This window comes from Danio aesculapii, chromosome 6 (genome assembly GCF_903798145.1).
Source record: "Danio aesculapii chromosome 6, fDanAes4.1, whole genome shotgun sequence".
In the NCBI taxonomy this organism is placed as follows: Eukaryota; Metazoa; Chordata; class Actinopteri; order Cypriniformes; family Danionidae; genus Danio; species Danio aesculapii.
The window spans coordinates 25,893,646-25,913,645 of record NC_079440.1 but is presented as its reverse complement, the minus strand read 5'-3'; the positions used below and the strand labels follow the sequence as shown (position 1 = coordinate 25,913,645).

Sequence of the window (20,000 nt, the reverse complement as noted above, 5' to 3'; positions counted from 1 at the left end):
ATCCTGGCTAGATACTCTCAGATTTATGTGGCTGTTCTCTGACTTCACACCATCCTGAAATGAAGAGAATTAATTATTCTGAATAATAATAATAATAATAATAATACCCTCAAGAAAAAAATGGTTTCACCAAACTTATGTTAGTGGTGGGAATCATGGAAAAGTATCCAAACAATCAGGGATGGGCAAAAATACATTGAAATGTATTTTAAAATAAAATACAAAATACCTGTTTTATGTGTATCAAAATAAACTACATAATACAACAGCCACAAATGTATCAAAAAATACTGTATTTTGAAAATACTGCAAAATACTTTTACAACGTTGCATTACATTTCTTCACAAACCTTTTATTGACAGGCCTATTTGATCAATCCTCTTACCATTAAACTGACTTAGTTAAGTAAACAACGATTGACAGCAATAGCATTTCGCAAAGCAAGTTTAAAGAGCATATTGTAGGTTAGACACCCCAGTGAGTCAATGTGCGTAAGAGTAAGTAGGAACTAGATTTTCTTTAACATATACGTTAAAGTTTATTATTAAGCCATCTGGAGTCATTTTTAGTTTTAAATTTACTTCCGCATCTGAAAAATCGGCAGACCGTAAGTGACGTCGGATGAGGCATATCGCGCATATACACAGTATGAAGACAACTGATCGCGGTGCGCGTTTGGTTGCCGAGATAAGATATTCTGAGATTTTCTACAATTATGAGCCTGTGGACAAACCAGCAGATAGAACAGCAGTCAGAAAAGTGTAATTGAGCTGTATTGTGTGAAGAACAGAGCAGGTTCTCAGTGAGAGACCAGTGTTAGCTTACAGACAGATATGTTAGATAATGAAATCTTATCTGGCAATAGCAAAGCTACTATTGATCATCTATAAGTATTAATACTTACTAGGAACAAAAGTTATGCCACATTGACCATATTTTTTAATTGTAGAAAAGTTTATACAAAACACAAATAACACAGAACATCTGGAATAATGCAGAAACATGTAAACAAGGTACTAGAAAATCTTTTTACTACACAAAAGGTTTTCAGAGCTTTTGTATTAAAATAAAAATACCATCACATATTAAAACAATTTAAATAAGTTTTTAAATACGTGTCTTTTTGTCAGTTTATTTTCATTGGGTATAAGATTATCTTTGATTATATTGGAACGCATTTTGGCAAAAATCCATAAAAAAATACAAGTACAGCTGTTACTGTATAAAATATTTAAAAACGATTTGATCAACAAATCTGATCTGCATTTATGGTTAAATAAACTTCAACCCAAATTCAAGTTTAAATTCTAATGCAGCTCAAGATCAAGTTTTATTTACATATCACAAAATCATAAGCAGTGTTAATACCCAACATTTTTACTCTTTATATATGTATAAGAAACTGTGTGAATGTGTGTATGAGTAGGTAACATAATACTGAAAGAAAAATATATCATCTGACCCATTTAAAAGTAAACCTTATTAAAATTATTTTTCAGTAAGTGGGCCAACAATTACGTGAGTACCACACTATCATGTCTTTAATGTGTGCTAAATTGTGAATGCTGTGTAAAAAGATGCCGACAGCCTCATTCTTGTAAACCAGCTGGAAGGATCTAGAAAGGAGAGCAAATGTAGTGGACAGTTCTGCATTCTCGTCGAGCCTGTGATGACCTTCACCGATGACCTCCACCGGTATTTCACCGTCAGACACACAGTGAGGGCTGATGCAAATATGCTGGGGAAATAATGCAAAAGTTTAAATCATGTTTATTAATAAGGTACATTTTAAAATTCACCATATGATTTTTAGTAGAACACAATACAGAAAATCCAACCACATTTGCAGACCCCTGGATAGTGAACTGCAAACCATCTCACAAATATAGATTGTACGCATTATAAGTTGAGCATGTGTGAACAATTCAAATGTTATTTGTTTTTCTTCTACAAGATGAATATTCCTCGTATGTCAATAAAAAGTGCCTTTCCTCATTGACATGACAGAATATTTTTTAACTCTCCCTCAAGTGGTTCCAAACCTTATTGACTTTCTTCTGTTGATCACAAAAGAAGATATTTTGAAGAAAGCTAAAAATCTGTAACCATTGACTTCTATAGTAGGAAAAACAGATACTATGGAAGTCAATGGTTACACGTTTACAATATTTGAAAAAAAAAAGAGAAAATGAAAGAAAGTGTCTGAGTTTACCTGCCTGCATTATAGAAAAATATTCTAGTAATTATTTTCCCTTCTAGTTTTTGTTATCAAATAATGCCATGTATAATTAATTCACGATAGGGGTCATAATAATTTACCCGATGAACGAGGTGAAGGTCTAAAGTTACATTGAGGTAAAGTTGGTTTTATATTCACACGTTCTGATTTTCTCCCTAATAATAGAATTTCAGAAAAGTATTCTTTGCTAATTCCTAATAATAACATCATATTAGCAGCCAATGACTATCGAAGTACAACATTGTTCACTCTCAGTTTAATAGTGCTAATGGTGTTTTAAGTCATATTTACGTGTGATTATATTCAAAGTACCATGGTAAACAAAACAGAGAGGGTGTCACAAGCTGTCACTAAACGAATGTGCGAATATAAAATCAACTTTACCTTAGTTAAGGTTACTCTGTGAGCCAAAGTGAAGCACAGTTGAGTGAGAGACCTGTGGAGAGAAAGCCTTCAGCTCCAGGTCAGCATCACTGCTGCAGATGCATCTCCTTATAAACACACCACATGACAATAAATAAAAAATTAGCTGAGCAAACAAAGTCACATCGCTGTATACAACACGCTTACTGACTTCAAAGTTGACAAACATAATAGAAAAATGAGTTGTCTTACCGTGTACAGTTCTCGCTTTCATCAAGCAGCATCTCCGACTGATCCAGGAGTGTTTTTTGCCGTTTTCGTGTCAGCTCGGTCTTATCGGATTCATCCCATTTCACGAACCAAAATAGCAATGGGAAACTTGTGGACTTGATATGCTGACAGGCTGGAGTTTGTGCACTTCCCATAAACGCAATAATATAGCACAATGATGATAAATTACGCCAAAACTAACAACCGTTTCTGCTGTATTCTACTCTGCCTCCCTGTAAACAGTGCGCGCCTCTCAGATAAGTGCCTAATCTGACGTCATCGGGGTGGTTAGAAAACTTCGGACTTTCCGGAAGTGCGAAAACAGGCACATTTTCTTTAAAATTTGTGTCCTTGCACTCCGTTAAACATTTTAATATGGTATTTTATGGTATTATAGAGTATTTTCACAAACGATTCTACCTTGTTTTGAAATAGTTTTTTTAACCTACAATATGCTCTTTAAGCTTCTCTGCACCTCATTCACCTCTACTGTACATGAATAGGTATTCATAAACTTTTGTTTTTCTTTGACTTTAGTATAAAATTTGTATAAATTTCCTACAGAAAGTCCTGTCTTGAAGACAATATCTGGTTGAACTGTAAAAAAAAAAATTCACTGTAAAAACCATCTAATGCAGATAATGAGTTTGAACATAGTACTATTTCTTCATTGCATTTCTATCCAATAAAATTGCCATCCTCTCTTAACAGTCTTGCGATTAAAAAGTATGATACATGAAGAGGTTATTTTAATTTTCATTCATTCATTTTTCTTTGCCTTTAGTGCCTTATTTATGAGGAGTCGCCACAGCAGAATTAACTATTCCAGCATATGTTTTACACAGTGGATGCCCTTCCAGCCACAACCCAGTACTGGGAAACACTCATACACACACATTTATACACTATGGCCAATTTAGTTTATTCGGTTCACCTATACCACATGTCTTTGGATTGTGGGCGAAGCTGGAGCACCCAGAGGAAACCCACACCAACACAGGGAGAACATGCAAACTCTACACAGAATCGCCAACTGGCCCAGCTGGGGCTCGAACCAGCGACCTTCTTGCTGTGAGGTGACAGTGCTAACCACTGTGCCACTCATTTAATTTTTTGTTCACATAATTTTTTTTTTAATAAATAAATTTTTTTGCAATTGAAATCTTTCGTACTTAAATGTAAAAACATGATTTCTGAAAACTACTAACTACTATCTCCAGTTTTAGTAGTGATATCTCTAAAAAAAAAATGGAGCTTCTGCAAATAAACTCTTCATCTACATCCTGCTGCTGTGTAACGGGAGTCTGGAGTTTTAGACCAGACTGTTTAGACTGGAGTATTATTAAATAATTGTGTTTCATTTACTGCATTGTGTCCTTTTAACATCTTTCCTCTTCATTAACTATAAAGACCACCTGCAAATCAGCTACTGCCAATAGAAACAGCCTATGAAGTTTTGTAGAAATCATCACTGTAGGACTTATTTGCATGTTGTTTCTTTTTTTCTTGGCCTCTACATCAGCAATCAATCTAAAACTACTATTATTTGTGCAGTTTACTCATTCTGTCAAGATGTTTTCAGTTCTTCTTCAACTGGAGGAGTCTCTGTTTACACCAGAACACCATCTTTAGGTGTTTTATATTTCTAAACTTCCTCTGCATTTCCACCTACAGCACTAAAGCTTCATCCTGTTTTAAGGACTGATATTTTATTCCATCTCATTTCTGAAGCAAAGATGCTGATGCCGAATTGTATATTGCCATTACAAGCATTGACCCCTGCTAATCAATTTTCTGTTCTGATCTCAAGCCTTGGCAAATAACAGAAAGCATCAATCTGAGGCCGCATTTTTATGAAGTCATCATGACTTCTCAAAGTATTTTACAGCATTTAAAAATTAAAAATACAAGACACTAAAGTATGTTGATACAAAATATTAACCCATTTTCAAAACCCCCATCAAATACAAAAGACAAAATATTTTGTATTTAAAATACATGCATCACAAATACTGCCCGCAAACAACAACACAAACTTTCAAACGTCAAATATTTTTAGATGTTACATACAAAAAAATATTGTTCTTCAAAATATAATACAATAACAAAGTAATAAAAATGCCCACAAGCAAAACAGTGATAAAAACATATAAAATGAAAGCATTTAACCTTAAGTCATTAAACGATTTGTTTACAGAATACAATGCAGCAGTGAAGTCTGTAAATTAAGCACATTTACGAGAATCTCAAATAAACACCAGAGAAAACCAAATGACTTTTCAAATATTAATGTCAAAGTAAAATGAGTTTACACGGGCGGTTCATTTCGCTGTGGCGACCCCTGATAAATAAGTTAATGAAAGACAATTACACAATTCCAATATTCGTTAATTCCACGTTGTTTTTGTTGTTGCTTTTTTTCCATCACTGTATAACTTTTATTGGCAGTTTAGCAAACTTTATAAGTAGCGCGTTAACTTTATTTATCTTTTCAGACACAAAATCGCTTGACAATAAGTGAGTAAAAATGTTACCCATGAATACAGCACATTTACTACACATTAGTGCATGAATAGCCCAAAGAAATTGGAGTACAAACATACCTTCAGCTTCTCGTCTGCCATGACTAAATGTGTCGCAAATGACACGATCGTATGCCGCCGGATATGACGACGGAAATTAAAAGGTTAATCTGTCGCTGCGTTTCATCAAGTTTAGAATCGTGATTCTATGCTCTTTTGTTTAATTCATCCGAAGGTCTCATCCAAGTGCCCTAATCCCTTCGAAGAGTTTAACGTTAGCCCCAGGAGTGACAGCTTCGAATGGATGAAGGGTGTAGGGGTCAAAAAAAAAACTTCTTTGGAACGCACTTTGTTGATGCCCACAAAACTTGTAACGGCTGAGCTTTTATTTATTTATGCATGCATTGTTATATGTATTCATACTTTTCATTTATTTTTAATTATTTTTAACTATTTGTTTTCATTTATAACCATGTTCATAAATATTACACAACTTGCCTAAAAAAAAGTATATTTTTATTTGTAAAGTCAAACTCAATTTTTCATTCTGTGACACCAAACAACTTTTCACTACCTTTATAAATTAAAAGAAACAAGAAATAATGAAATGAAGAAAAAACAAACAAACATTATTTTAACCTCATAGAGCTTTAGTGGCCACATACGTGGACAGCACATTTTAGCTCTTAAGTGGCTATTTAAAATACTTTGAATGTTTTATATTTTGATACAGACATACAGTGTCATCCTGCAACTGTTTTGGAGCATATGAAATGTCCCAAACACTATTTTTAACTGTCTAAAATGGGCAAAAAATATTGTTTTTACTCTCTGAGAGTCAAAACATGTTCAATAAATATGTACGTGTTATTAATGCATTAAAAAATGTGAAAATTTGGACCACGAGTCCACATATATGGACATCATTTTCTTCTAAAAGTACATCATATCAAAAGGTGATACTTAGGTTTTATTCTAATTAGGTTCCAATAAGCCCAAATAGCAAAGAGAAATAAAAAAATGCATGTAAAAAAAAACACCTTGGGCCTTTAGGTTAAAGCCGTAAACTTTTGTGAAATGTATGTGTCCTGTCTAACTACTCTTTTTCTGTTATTGCTCTTGTATGTTGTTATACAAACTGCGCAACAGATCATGGGTGCCTGACATGTTTATTAGATGTACCCTTCAAAATCCTTCATTCCAAAGGGCCCTTCGAAGTGACCAGTTCTGAGCACTATGGTTTGGAACAACACTTCAATATCAGTCGTTTTTGTTTTCACTCCGAAATGTCCTTTGGAGCCTTTTGAATTTGCCCTGACAAAAATTTAACAGCAGCCAACAAAGATAAACACAATATTCAGGAAACTGTTCAAAACAATATATTTATTTATCTTTAAAACAGTATACACAACATTACATTGTAGATTTTACTTTCAACTCTAAAAGCGCATCACTGGAAGATCTGTGATGCTCTTATTCAAAATAATTTAAGAGTTAATTGATATGATCATCCCAATTTCTCCTCCATCCCTCTCCAACCCCCCCAGACCAACACACATACATACACATCAAATACAACAAAACAATACAATACTGAGGTGCCTGCTGTAAAAACAAATAAAAAGAAGTACAAAAAAAAGGCATCCATTGCATTTATCAACCCATTCCTGCAAACATAAGTCACATTTTACAATGTAAAGATTGGCAATTGTACCATCCACACAAAAGTCTCTTTTTACACATTAAAGCCAGCTTCCTGTCCAATTATATTCAAAACAGATTGCTTCCAGTTGTGTGAAAATGGAAATAAATTGAAACTGATCATTTGCATTCAGCGAATCAAAGAAATCACCATGTTTTTGCTCACACTCCCTTGTGTGAATTAATGTCATCTGCAGAATTGCTGCTAACGTTAAAAATGTATATTTGGCTTTAAGCCAGACAAGCTAGCAATGTCAAACACAAAGAACTTGATAAATAGAAAATAAATATGTATAACTCAGAGAGGACATCAATACAATTCACTAAGAACAATAACTCAACTGGTATATTGCTTCACACAAAAAAAGAAAGTAAGAAAAAAGAAAACGTCCAGTGCTTTGACATCTTCACTGCATGTCAGGGTGAGGTATGGACTGAATTGTGCTCTGGCAGTTAACAATAAAATGACCGATTAAGAAATAACATGTTAATGACAACAATACCCGATGACCAAGACCAGCACATCAATTCAAGATATCTGTGGGATTACTCAAAGACTGGGATTGAAAAATGTAACATCCAGCTTTAAAGATCCTGTCCTGAACATAGTATACTTTTTAGATACTGCTGAAACTCACCCACACCCAGTAAGTTTTTTTTATTTGTTTTTATGAATAATAATGCTTACACGGCTATAAATGACCCCATTTTTCTACTAGAGGGAACTGGTCTATTTCTCCAGATGCGGTGACTGGTTGATCTTCAAGAATGAATGTCAGCTTGTACCTCATTCTCACCTTCTCCTGTAAAGCACACAAAAAATGTATTTTAAAAAATTAATTTTTTAAAATTGTTATTATTTTTATTAAAACCCAAACTTGCCAAGCAAAATTAAAGACAATATTTTGATTTTGAGGCTTTTTTTAGGCAAGAATGTAGTTGTTTAGATTGCAACTATGCAGTTTATTTATAAGGCGCCTATTTTAAATATTTATAATTTTGGAGATACATTGTGTCGGCATCCATTAGCCTGTCATACTGAGCAAAGCAAAGACAGTTGATGTTCAGCCACAAGATGGTGACAGAGACAGCATAATAAGCCCTTAGAGGAGAAAAACAACTCAGCATAATTTCAAACTACAGCTCATCAAATCATTTTAAAACAGGTAAGTGACATTCTAAGTCAATCTCTCTCTTTTGTATGTTGTACTGCTGTATTTATACCATAGTAATCTGTTAGTGTTTGCTTTGGCTTTTTCGGGGTTAATTATAGTGATATACCGATTGCAACAGAGAAATACTAAGAAATGTGTCTAGACCTGGGGTCACCAAACTTGTTCCTGGAGGGCCGGTGTCCTGCAGATTTGATGAGGGTTTGGAGAGAAACTGCACAGAAGGACTTACTTCAAATATTGACGATAATAACAAAAATAAAGTTACAAGAGTTTCATGTGCTTAAAAAGTGGTAAACTGAGACTGAGATAGACTCTCTTCAATGATTATGCAAATAAAGTGTTTTCTTCTAAACAATAACAAGTGCTTAAATAACAAGTGCTCAAAGTGCTAAAGAACTGAACTGCTAAACTGAAGATTCGAAGCCAAATCAAGGCCATTATTACTTCTTTTTTCTTTTTTTCTGGGTTGTAAGCAAAGTCTTGCAAAATCTTTCTTTTTAAGACATTTGGAACCAGAAGATGGAACCCGTCAAAAATTCCATAAAAAAAAAAATATATATATATCAGGCTACCTCAAATCGATCACTTCACAGGAAGTATGCATTTAATGCTCCGCTGTTATTATTATTTCACAAAACCTCTGTCAACATTTTTAATAAAAGTAATTACATTAAAGATTATGTCTTATGATTATGACTTATTTCCTCCGTCTCACTCGCGGTTCATGTGTGCACGAGTCGTGTTGCTGTAGATGTTATATTTGTAATTTTTAATAATATTGTGATATTCAAGATGTGTAAAGTCGTACAGTTCTGGATAACTTGAAACAGCGACCACAAGTTTCTCCTCCATCATTAAAAGTTCGCCGTAGTTGCCTTGACAACACAAACCCTGCTGTCACCTTAACAGAAACCCTGCAGTGCTTTCATTTGATTGAATGAAATAAAAAAGACGCGACTGTGGTAACGTGCTTTGTCCGCTCATGCACACAGTGAGGTGCGCAGGACGCGTAAGCAGCGCTTAAAACAGTCTCAGCCATTAGTAAAGCATTCAACAGATGCCCCTCTCAACGCAAAAAGCGTGTTCGCTGTGATTGGCCCCTTATGCAGTCAATCTTTAAAAATATCTAAAATAATATATATTTTTTAATTGTTTAATTGATACCATTAATCGGTTACAAACGCACCCTTTCAGTTAACGGTTAATCGGTTATTTGAGCATCCCTAATTAAACCGCATGCGCAGGTTCTAAAATATTATACATTTTTTCCCTCCCAGCTGCACACCGGAGATCCGGCACGGTGCCAGAATACTTTAAGCCCTGTATTACACTAGAAAATCATTCAAATAGCTCAAATACTAAAATATGCAAAAAAAGTAAAAATGAAGTAATAAAACTAAACGAAACATTACAAATGGAGGAGTCAGGGAGAAAAGAATCCATGATCTCTTCAGCATTGAAAACAACAACAACTTTTTAATTTTTATTTTGGAGACACCTTTTTGTCTAGAACCAAGCTCAATCTGACAAATACCAACTTTTCAGGATGTCATAATATAAAAAATCTGTATAAAAACAAGATACAATGGGTGATCCACTTTGCTTCAACACTTATTAAACACAAGTGAACAAGATCAGTTTTTGGTCCATAAATCGATAAGTTATGATTATAGTTGAATATAGCAGAAGAAACCATTAGAATTTTGTTTAACCAAAAGTAGTGATTTGCACGTTTTTAAGACCTGACAGAATTTAAAGTATTCAGTCACAAGAAATTATACTAATTGGAACTTTAATGAAGAATAATTTTATTGAATTATTTATACAGTAAAGATTTTTGCAGGGTTATTTTACGTTTGATTATTCCATTTCTCAAACTGAATACTATTTGACTGCCCTGAAAACCATAAAACACTGTTAATTTTGTGCAGCCCTAGTGTGTGTCTGTATAAGTGCCCTTACCTTCAGTGGGTTTGCCAGCAGCATAATCTGAGTGATGGAACTGGGGGGCATGAAGGGGTTAAAGGGGGCCATTTCTGTTCCTGAAGGGGGTTGCAACTTCACTCTCATAGACTGTCAATCATAAATCAGAGTGGTAACTAAGTACAAATGCTTGTCTGTCACAAAATAATTATCGAGTACTGTTAGCTTGTAAAAAAAGGTATTGTAGAAAAAGTATTATAAATAAAACTTCAGACCATGTTTTGCCTCTCACCTTTGGCACAGCAGCCTGAAGCATTACATTCCTGACTAACAGTGGTGCTGTGTTCAGCATGGACACCACAATCACCAGAACATCAGGACGACCTGCTGGGTGGTCAGTAGCAAAGTGCAACAACACGCGAACACCATCCTTATCATAAGCTGTCACTGCACACTCCTTACCTGTAAAAACATAATCGGAAAACATACTGTATCACTAGGCCTAAAGACAGAGGTGCACCAAGTCAATAATGAGCCAGAGGAACCAAAAGACCTTGTTGTCTTTTGAGTTGACTGCCAAAAAAAAGCTACGTTTGAGAACACCAAGAGAGACTGCCATCTAGCACATGCATTCTGCACCGGCATGTAAATAAAATAGCAGATAATAGCAGAAAATAGCAGAAATAGTAGGCATCAATACTAAGGCCCAATCCCAATTCTACCCCTTAGCCCTACCCCTTGTTTTGCGCATGCCTGTGAAGGGGTAGTGGTGTCACAATTCTCTTTAGCTTGAAGGCGTAGGGCTAAGGGCAAGGGGTATACACCCCTTCAAACGAAGATTTTTCAGGGCCACACTAGAAACCAAGGGGTAAGAAAATTTCCCAGAATACACCAGCAACAGCTGCACCCGGAAGTAAGGAGATCCACAAATTAGTATTTTTTGTTATTATTACGAATTTTTACAACAAACAAACACGTTTTAATATATTCATAACCGCGTTCGTGTTTTACCATCATAAAAAAAAATGCTAAAATAAAAACCGCTAAATTTCGTGATCTATAATTCCTATTTATACCTCCTGTATACCTCCATAATTATGCCTTCAGTGATTTCCTGAAGATAAAAACCCCCAAAAAAACACAACTGGAATGATTACAGCAGTCGTGATCGTCTGATCTCATATGAAGCAAGAGCTCGTGAGGACAAATGATGACGTGTGCAGGTCCTGCAGCGCTGTTCCAATTCTTAGGGGTAAATTTTGAAGCCCTTACCCTTAACCCTCGGTTGTAAGGGCCAGAAGAAGGGGTAGGGGTACAAAAATAGAATTGGGATTGGGCCTTAATGTTCCTCATTCAGAAAAAAAAAATAAGGCTGCAGATACACAAGTGAAGTTTCACAAACTAATTTCGAGAGGAGCACGTGATATGATATGAGGAGCACGACTGGCTTCTCATCTGTAATCAGAAATAATCCATTCAGAGTGATCCAAGCTTACTATAAATGGATCGTTTTCTCCCTACTGCTCTATCTTCATTTTGATAGAATCCCCACTTTCACCCCATCTCCTCCTTTTCCTCCTTTGCTAAGGGGAGCTCTCGAGACCTACCTGATATCAGATCCCCTTATATGCTTATTGACCGGGCGGGAGCCTTGGGCTCAAGTATCTCTGAGCTCAGGGTTCTCTCCCGGGACAGTATGCAAAACCTGCTATAAACGCTTAGCATATCTAAGTGGGAACCCTTGAAAGCTTATATAGGGTGGTAATTCACGCAAAACCAATATTTGAATACACAATTTACTCATACTCAAGTTGTTCCAACCGATTTAAATTTAGTTTTTCTGTAAGCTTGGGGAGTACTAGAAAGTTTCATATCTTAGGGTGTACTCACACTAGGCACGGTTGTCTTGAACCATGCCCATGCACCATTGTCCCTCCCCCCCTCCCTTCTCCCCTCCAGCCCACACTCACATTAGGGCTGTGCAATTAATCGAAAATTCGATTTCGATTTTGGCTTTTAACGATTATGAAAAAGCACTAATCAGGATAAACGATTATTGCATCATGTACCGCCCCCTTTCCAGTTGTACACATTTGTTGCTCTGCAAAGCTCAGTTCAATGTGAAAATTACTAAACGCATGTACTGTAATGTAACTTTTGCAGCACAGGATGCGCATCGTTCATTGATGTACATTCGAATCATTCATGTTTTAAAAAACGCGAATGAGACCGCATGCTGTTGTGTGTGTGCGCGCTCAGCCTCAGACTTGGGCAGAGCACACACACACATCTAAAGTCATCTTAATGTGAACGCTTTAAGGGTCAAATAGGTGTCAAAACGCAGTGTTTAGTGATTATTCATATTAACCCTCATTTGTGTAATAAACAAACATGATTCAAAGACATGTCAAAGTGAAACCATTATCAGAATTGCACTGCTCTTAAAGTGACAGCACGCAATATTCCTGCTGCTGACTATTTTTATCATTAATCAAACAACCAAACGAGAAAATCACTCACTGCTCTTGACTGAAGGACTTTTGTAGCTATAATTAAAGTTTTTTTTTTACTGTGAAGATTCTTAAAGCACAGTTTGTATTCATTTTTATTCTATTGTATTTATTTCCCTTTCCTTGTTTACAGGGAGGAAACTAACTGTATATATACAGTTGAAGTCAGAATTATTAGCTCTCCTGAATTATTAGCGACCCTTTTCCCCCAATTTCAGTTTAATCGATATATAAATCGAGCAGCCCTAACTCACGTTGCATTTTTTGGCTTCCGAGCCCCAGCACACTTATTTCATTGGTGATGCGACTGTTCCGTTCAACAAAAGAGTAGCGCTCTCGCTCCATCCAATTGTGACTGTTTTAGTTATATTGTTTTGCATAATTTTAAGTCGTTTGATATGCAGTGACCCACAATCAAATGTATTGCTGAACAGATACACAACTTTTGACGTTTATAAATGTTCATGAGTCATCGTGCTGCATGTATTAGGTGGTTTGCTGAAGGTGGAAGCTGACGTGCACCTAGAGGTTTGTATCTTTGATAAACTATGACAGTTTGCGCTCATTGAAAAGTAAGAATGATAAATAAATCCATATGAAAATGTCCCTTAAAAGTAACCTCACTTCTTCAGTTTCGTCCTCTGGCGCGCTTTGCACTAACCATGCTCTGGCACACCTCTTCCAAGCGGACCAGGACCAGCCAACTGAACCCTGCCTGGGCCCGATTTGAAGCACTCACACTTGTCAAACGAACAAGGAAATGGGGTCAAACGTGCCTGGGCTCAGTTCAGAAAGTCCAGTGTAAGTACACCCTAAGGTCTTAACTTAAGATATATGTTGAAATAGGATTTTTTGCAAATTCGTATTATAGAAACACAAAATGAAGAAAACTTGATTTGGGATTTTTTTCCAATCTTAGAAAATCGATATCTTATCTCTACTTAGGAAATCTTAAATTGTGACATCAAGTTCGACAATCCACTGTCAGGTCTGTCACCAAGCAACCATCACTCCATGAGCTGCTAATGAGTTATCCTTAAAATAAATGGATAAACAAAAACACAGCTTTTAGACAAATCAGGTTGTTACATCACAAAAGAAGCCATTTCACTTTGAAAATCACCTTCTGTACATAAAATTAAAAAAACACACAAAAAAGGTAATATCTGTGATGCTTTGTTGGTCTCCTTAATGCTGGTTGCAGTTGCTGCGCTAACTGTAATATTATGTTGTGCTGCAGTCTGTAATTACTTATTAAGTAGAGGTGGAGTAAGGTGTTACGTAATATTACATTTCAAATATTCAAATAACTCAAATAACTCAATTATCTAGAACTCAACGAGATAATGCGCTCACCGCTGGAACAGACAGAACCCAAGATTGCAGGCCAGAGCCTTACATTTATGTGAATACATTTACATTTCTGTATTCTCTTCTGAAAACATTGAAGAAAGGGAAAAGGGGATTGTCACAATGGACAGTGATTTCACTTAACTAAGACAAAAAGTTCAAAAGTAGAAAACACATTGCTTAAACTTTCATTAATCTGTATATACAGCATGTATAGCTCTGAGGTCAGTAAGTTCTCAGAAGATAACATTATCCTAAATTAATATTTTTTTATGTGTGGTTTTTTTTTTTTTTTTACGTAAATGAAGGTGTGGGTTATACAGTGCGTTGATAATTGCAGAGCTCCTCTAATAAAAAATAACCCTGAAAGTTCTGAGAGAGATAAAGCCTCAGCCAGATGAGAAAAATTTATGTAAAAGTAACTTAAAAGTAATGCAAAACATTACTTACCAGAAAAAGTAAACAAGTAACAAGTTACTTTTTGGGGAGTATCTCAATATTGCAATCCATTACTTTCAAAAGTAACTTTCTTAAGTGTTTACATTAACTTTCTTTCTCAAAACACTTTAGCAAAACACTGCTTAAATGTTTTGTCATTGAAGTTTATCACATCTTCAGGGTCCTCCAAGAGTCTTTCCACTATTAAACTTCTTGCCTCTTCATTTTAAATCAATAAATGTAATGCTATTGTTGGAGAGTGCAATTATAAGCATCTTTATGTGTTCTCTTTCAAACATTTTTGAAGTTAGGACAGCTGTTGGTTTGCCCTAAAGTTAAGACAATTTTTAAGATTTTTTTGTCAAGTTAAAATGTTTTTGTAATAACTTTCTGTAGTTCCACCTTCTACCTATCAGCAAAAACTTTTTTTTCTAAATTTGTAACCTGTATTTATATGCCATCTGTTTGATTTTAAAGTTAGGATATTTATTTAATAATACTCTCTCTGGTTACCAACATTCTTAAAAAGATCTTCTTTTGTTCCCAGCAGAATAAAAAACTCATATAGGTATTGGTATGGGAGAAGTGGAGGATACTTCGTTTTTGAATGAACTATCCTATTAGACCAGGGGCCACCGAACTTGGTCCTGGAGGGCCAAAGAAAGACCTTGATTAGCTTGTTCAAGTGTATTTGATCCCAGTTGGAGATAATCTCTATTGGCCCCTCCAGGGCCAAACAAAGTGACCCCGCTTTAGGCAAAAAGAGCTTGCATAAAATTTTGAATATCCATTAATGCTGATCGCATTCCTCATTCCAGGTGGCTAATGTTCTAAATAAAAATATATATAAAGTATATCTAAAGTCTCAGATAAGATGACAAAATTAGAGCATCATACACTCCATTTAATAACTTAACTCAATATCCAATCAGAGAAATCTCTGGAGTCTGGAATTGTTTGTTTGCATTTAATTCCACACAAGCTTCTTTAGCCATTTTAATGACAAGAAAATGTAAGGTTAATTATAAAATGTTTCATTTCAATCAATTGATTTTTGCTAAAAACGTAATCATCACTGTTAGAGATCTCTTCAAAAAGAGTGTAAGACAGGACTTTGAATCTGTATTAAAATCAGAAAAATATCTGTTCTACAGTCAGTCATGTAATCCAAAGCTAAGATGAAAGCATGTGATGAAAAAAAATAGCTGTACTCATGCATTGATATCCCTCTTTATGGTCTGAAATAACTTGAATAGTTTCTAAAAATAGAATAAAGCATCCTTTCTACCAGCAGCATGCACATTTATTATTGGGCTTACTTGGTTTAATGGACTCCAGTGGGACAAAGATGCTGGTTAGGGAGACGTCCGAGCCTGAGGATGACTGACTGCTGGGTAGGGTAGGAGAAAGGGATCTGAAGACAGGGCTGTCCGGGGCGAAGCTCTGGGGTTTGGCAGAGCTTACAGCAGAAGGCAATGGAGTAATTCCAGCAGACAGACTCAGTGTGTTTAATGCAGGATGGATGTTCTCTTTCCCAGCTGCAAGTTCTCTGCTGCTCAAGCTTGAATAATTGGACTGGCTGATTTACATAGAAAGAACAAACAGTTATCTGTATTTAAAAGTAATGAGAAACAACACTTGCCGCTTATTTATGATTACTGTAAAAGCGCTAATAGAGTGTGTGTGTGTGTGTGTGTTGTGCTTATTTCTTTCCACGTATAAATTATATTATTAAACTTCTTTTTCTGTTAAAAAAATACAATTACCATGTACATCAATACTCTAAAAAACTCTAAAAAAAAAACATTTTTTTCCCTTGTGAAGCTTCATCTCAGCAGTTATTACTCCATTGTGGTGCCCCAGAAATCGTTCTTATTATGCATCACAGATGAAATAGGTTATGCTGCTTAATAAAGGGTGTAAATCATGAATAGAATGAAATGCCCAGAAAGTACTACTGTATTCCCTTTGAATACCCTGATCGGTTTTACCTTTTAGTCTTGTCCAGGTCCAGCAGTACAAGATCTTTAAAGCTCTGTTGGAGAGAGTTTTCAAAGTCAGTGATTGAGGTAGTTTTAGATGTAGGTGGTGCTGCTGAGTTCGGAGGATTTAAGGGAGTAGAGCTGCAGAGGAAGTCAGTCACTGGTTTTGAAATCTGTTATATAAAAACAAACAAAAAAACACACACATTAATTTTATGCATATATCAAACAGCAGAAAACTCATTTATTCCTTTGAGTGAGTAATATATGAGGTATATTATATCAAATGTAAATATGTATGTATGAGCAAATGGTTTTATTTTTTTCGTCTTCATAGAAGTAAAATTACTTCCTCTCATGTCTTACGGGAAATGACAAGAACAGCAAAAAAGAAAAATAAATTAAAGAAAAGATTATTTTCTATGTTCATTTTTCACTGGCATTTATGTGCTTTTTACGCATGTGAGATTTACACTGCTAAAATATCACTGCTATTTGAAAAAATAAAATCAAATAACCATAACAAGACAATTATTCAATAGATATCTATTGACACTAACAGAAGTCTGTCTTTAAAAATAAATAAATAAATAATAAAACAAACAAAAAAAGACTACCAATACCAATAATACTTTTATGGGAATAAAACATAAAATGCTTATTTTCTAGGTACACATTCTAAATTAACCACAATATTTTAATTATGTCCAGTAGTCTTACTTGTGAAGAAATCCACTGATTGCTTTGAGCTTCTTTTGTAGTCTTTTCTGCAGATGTCCTTGAGTTTGATTCCAAACTACCAAGGCCTGAAAAGTAGTGTTCATTTTAAGCACTAAGACTCATCTTTGTAAACTTAACTAACTCTATACATAATAACAATATAAATAAAAACAAATTTATTTATATATATATATATATATATATATATATATATATATATATATATATATATATATATATATATATATATATATATATATGTATAAATATAAATATATATATATAAATAACACTACTATTTAAAAGTTTGGGGTGACTAATGTTGATGGTGCTCAGTGTTGCCAGATTGGACAGTTCTGAATTTGATTGTGCCAGTAAAAAATGGCATTGGTGGGTTGACAAAATCTGGGCAGTTTTGTAACGCAACTTTTATATGCAACTTATTTAACAAAATAAAACTGTGTGCTCCTACTCTATTCAGTTAGTAGTGACCAGTGCATAGCACAAACTGTGTGAGCCCACCCGCAAGAAGAGATGAAGGAAAGTCAGCAAAATCCCCGGACAAATCTAACTACATCTCGCGTGCACGCGCATCACACATTGCCTGCTGTTAAACCATAGAGTTAAACTCACAGTGCTTTATCATGACATTTTTTAATCGATCATTTTGTTCCACAAACGACATCAAGAACAAACATAGAAACATTGTTCTATGAGACCTGATTATGTTGTGGTTCTGTGACTGCTGGTGTTGGTTGCTGTATGGTTAAAAATTATGACAGTTAAAATAACTAGGTTAAATCGGATTTAAATAAAATATTAATCTAATATTTTGGCCTAATTTTTTGTGCGTTTTGGTGGGTTTTAGACAGCTTTTGGGCTGGAAAAAGTCAGCTATATCTGGCAACACTGGTGGTGATTAATGTGGAAATGTCAACCCCAAACAGTCTATGAATTTTACATTAAGTACATCCTTAAAAATATACCAATCATCCAAAAAAAATACTCCTCCTTATTTACCAAAAGAGCCAAGTTCTTCATCTAAAAGAGACAGGCTGCTGGGAAGCTGGCTTGATGGAGGACTGGTTTGGAAACTTGAGGATCCGGATGACGTGTTGGAAGAGGACGGTTGAGCTCCGATTAAAGACGTAAGCGTGAGAAGGTCAGCTGCTAGAGACTCTGAGTGCTGAGGTGGAGTCAAGCCATGTCGGAGGGGTGAAGGAGTTCCAGATTCCAAATCTGCCAAATCAATCAAGATCTCAGAAGAGCTTCTGTCATTGGTGCCTAAACAAACAGAAAAAACTAACAATTAAAATCATATCAAACTGTAATTTCAGACCTGAGGCCTGTAGCACAAAACAAGTTGATCAAAATCTGAGTTGCAGAGTTCAATGGCATCAGGTTCAATGGCTTCATAACACTTTATATAAACTTTCTCTGTCCAACTTGATGTTTAACTTTGTGTTTGTGATTAAGTCTGGACAGCATGCAGCTGAAATTGTGACAAATGTAGCAAACAGCCAATCGCACGACACATGAGAGGGTCAGTTTTGATGATTTAAGTTGGTGCAATTCACTTCTCTTTTGAAGATTGATAGATACCATTATCAAATATATCATGAATATAATCTCATTGAAAGGGCAGAATCCCAAAAAGTTTGAAAAGGCAATTTAAGACAAGTATTACTATATCAATGAACGTCATTTTGTTTTATGCAAAGCCATTAATAATGTTAATTGACCATTGAAATCTATTTGAATATACAATATTAAATATAATGCAAGTATAATCAAAAATACAATAAAAATGACTCAAAAATGCTTTTAGTGTACAAAATCTATAAATTGGAGCAAAAAAATATGTTCTGGGACTGGCTTTGTTGCATCAGAAATATGTCACTTTACTTATAGCTGATTGGTCCAGTTTGCGTTAGCTCAGAATAAAACCTGCTCCAGAGAATGTTAGCCATGTAGCGCAAGTTACTGTGGCAAAAAAAAAAGATTTAAACCAACCCACCCTCTGAAGCACAAAAGCTTAGTCTGCTCAAAATAAACGAAAACTCACTTGGGTAAAAACCAAGTGGCAACCTCCCGCACTCCCTCATGATGCTAATACGGAAGTAACTGAAACTGCAATTCATCGAAATTCTGCTAGTCCTGGCTCCATAATAGAGCAAATTTCTACTGAGACCACTGTTAAAATGGCCAACTTTACAGCAGAAAAAAGGAGTTTACAGCCTGGTTCAAAGAAAGATTTTGGTTCATACAGGTAACCTTACCCTTCATGGTAACTGTGAGGGGGTGAATTCTTTTATAACTCATCGGTTTCCTTTATATTAGGTTATATTAAGTCTGCATAATTAAGGGCGGGGCCACCTTGAGTGACAGCTAAGTCTCGCTGGTTGCCATCACTTCACCTCAGCAAATTCTGGATGATTATCTGCTGAGCTTGGCATATCCATCGTATTTCTGTTTTGTTTTTCGTGGATTTACACAGTCAATTACTTTTTAGAATGATTTCTTACAATTATCAGATGATATGGCATGCTGTGTGCACTTAATTGCACTCGCAAACCATTCACGTGGCCTCCATTTCCCAGGTGAGTAATTATACACTTGTATTCACCTTATTCTCCGCATACGAGTGGCCGCAGCCATTTGAATAATTTTGGCTCAAAACTTCCTGTCTCCTTCACTTCCATTCATTTTTAAATGTTAAAAACAGCTCGTTTTGCTGCTTGGTGTCGCAAACTGATATTTTCTTATTATATTATTCTACTTTGTCTATATTGTCATGCAAACACTT

General features: G+C 35.3%; 2 protein-coding genes and 1 long non-coding RNA gene across 3 annotated transcripts in view; all 3 read right to left on the bottom strand.

Annotated features, from left to right (window-relative positions):
- The window catches only part of sumo2a (small ubiquitin like modifier 2a), a 6,784-nt gene extending 1,287 nt beyond the window's left edge, over positions 1-5,497 (bottom strand). Inside the window, exons 1-2 of the mRNA XM_056459046.1 lie at positions 5,477-5,497; positions 1-54 (exon numbers count right to left, since the gene is read on the bottom strand). The exon at positions 1-54 is cut by the window's left edge and continues 75 nt beyond it. Of these exons, the coding sequence (XP_056315021.1) occupies positions 1-54; positions 5,477-5,497 (75 nt within the window). The remainder of the gene's footprint in view (positions 55-5,476) is intronic.
- LOC130230096 (uncharacterized) lies at positions 1,270-3,101 on the bottom strand. The gene is made up of 3 exons (XR_008837912.1): positions 2,856-3,101; positions 2,625-2,731; positions 1,270-1,739 (listed from the first exon to the last, which is right to left on the bottom strand). It is a non-coding gene; the product is annotated as an uncharacterized LOC130230096 (long non-coding RNA).
- A 1,254-nt stretch (positions 5,498-6,751) lies between the features above and the next one.
- The window catches only part of gga3a (golgi associated, gamma adaptin ear containing, ARF binding protein 3a), a 20,981-nt gene continuing 7,732 nt past the window's right edge, over positions 6,752-20,000 (bottom strand). The window contains exons 11-17 of the mRNA XM_056459836.1: positions 18,215-18,478; positions 17,195-17,280; positions 16,484-16,647; positions 15,812-16,071; positions 10,487-10,656; positions 10,234-10,344; positions 6,752-7,899 (exon numbers count right to left, since the gene is read on the bottom strand). Coding sequence (XP_056315811.1) covers positions 7,789-7,899; positions 10,234-10,344; positions 10,487-10,656; positions 15,812-16,071; positions 16,484-16,647; positions 17,195-17,280; positions 18,215-18,478 — 1,166 coding nt within the window. The 3' untranslated portion in view covers positions 6,752-7,788. The remainder of the gene's footprint in view (positions 7,900-10,233; positions 10,345-10,486; positions 10,657-15,811; positions 16,072-16,483; positions 16,648-17,194; positions 17,281-18,214; positions 18,479-20,000) is intronic.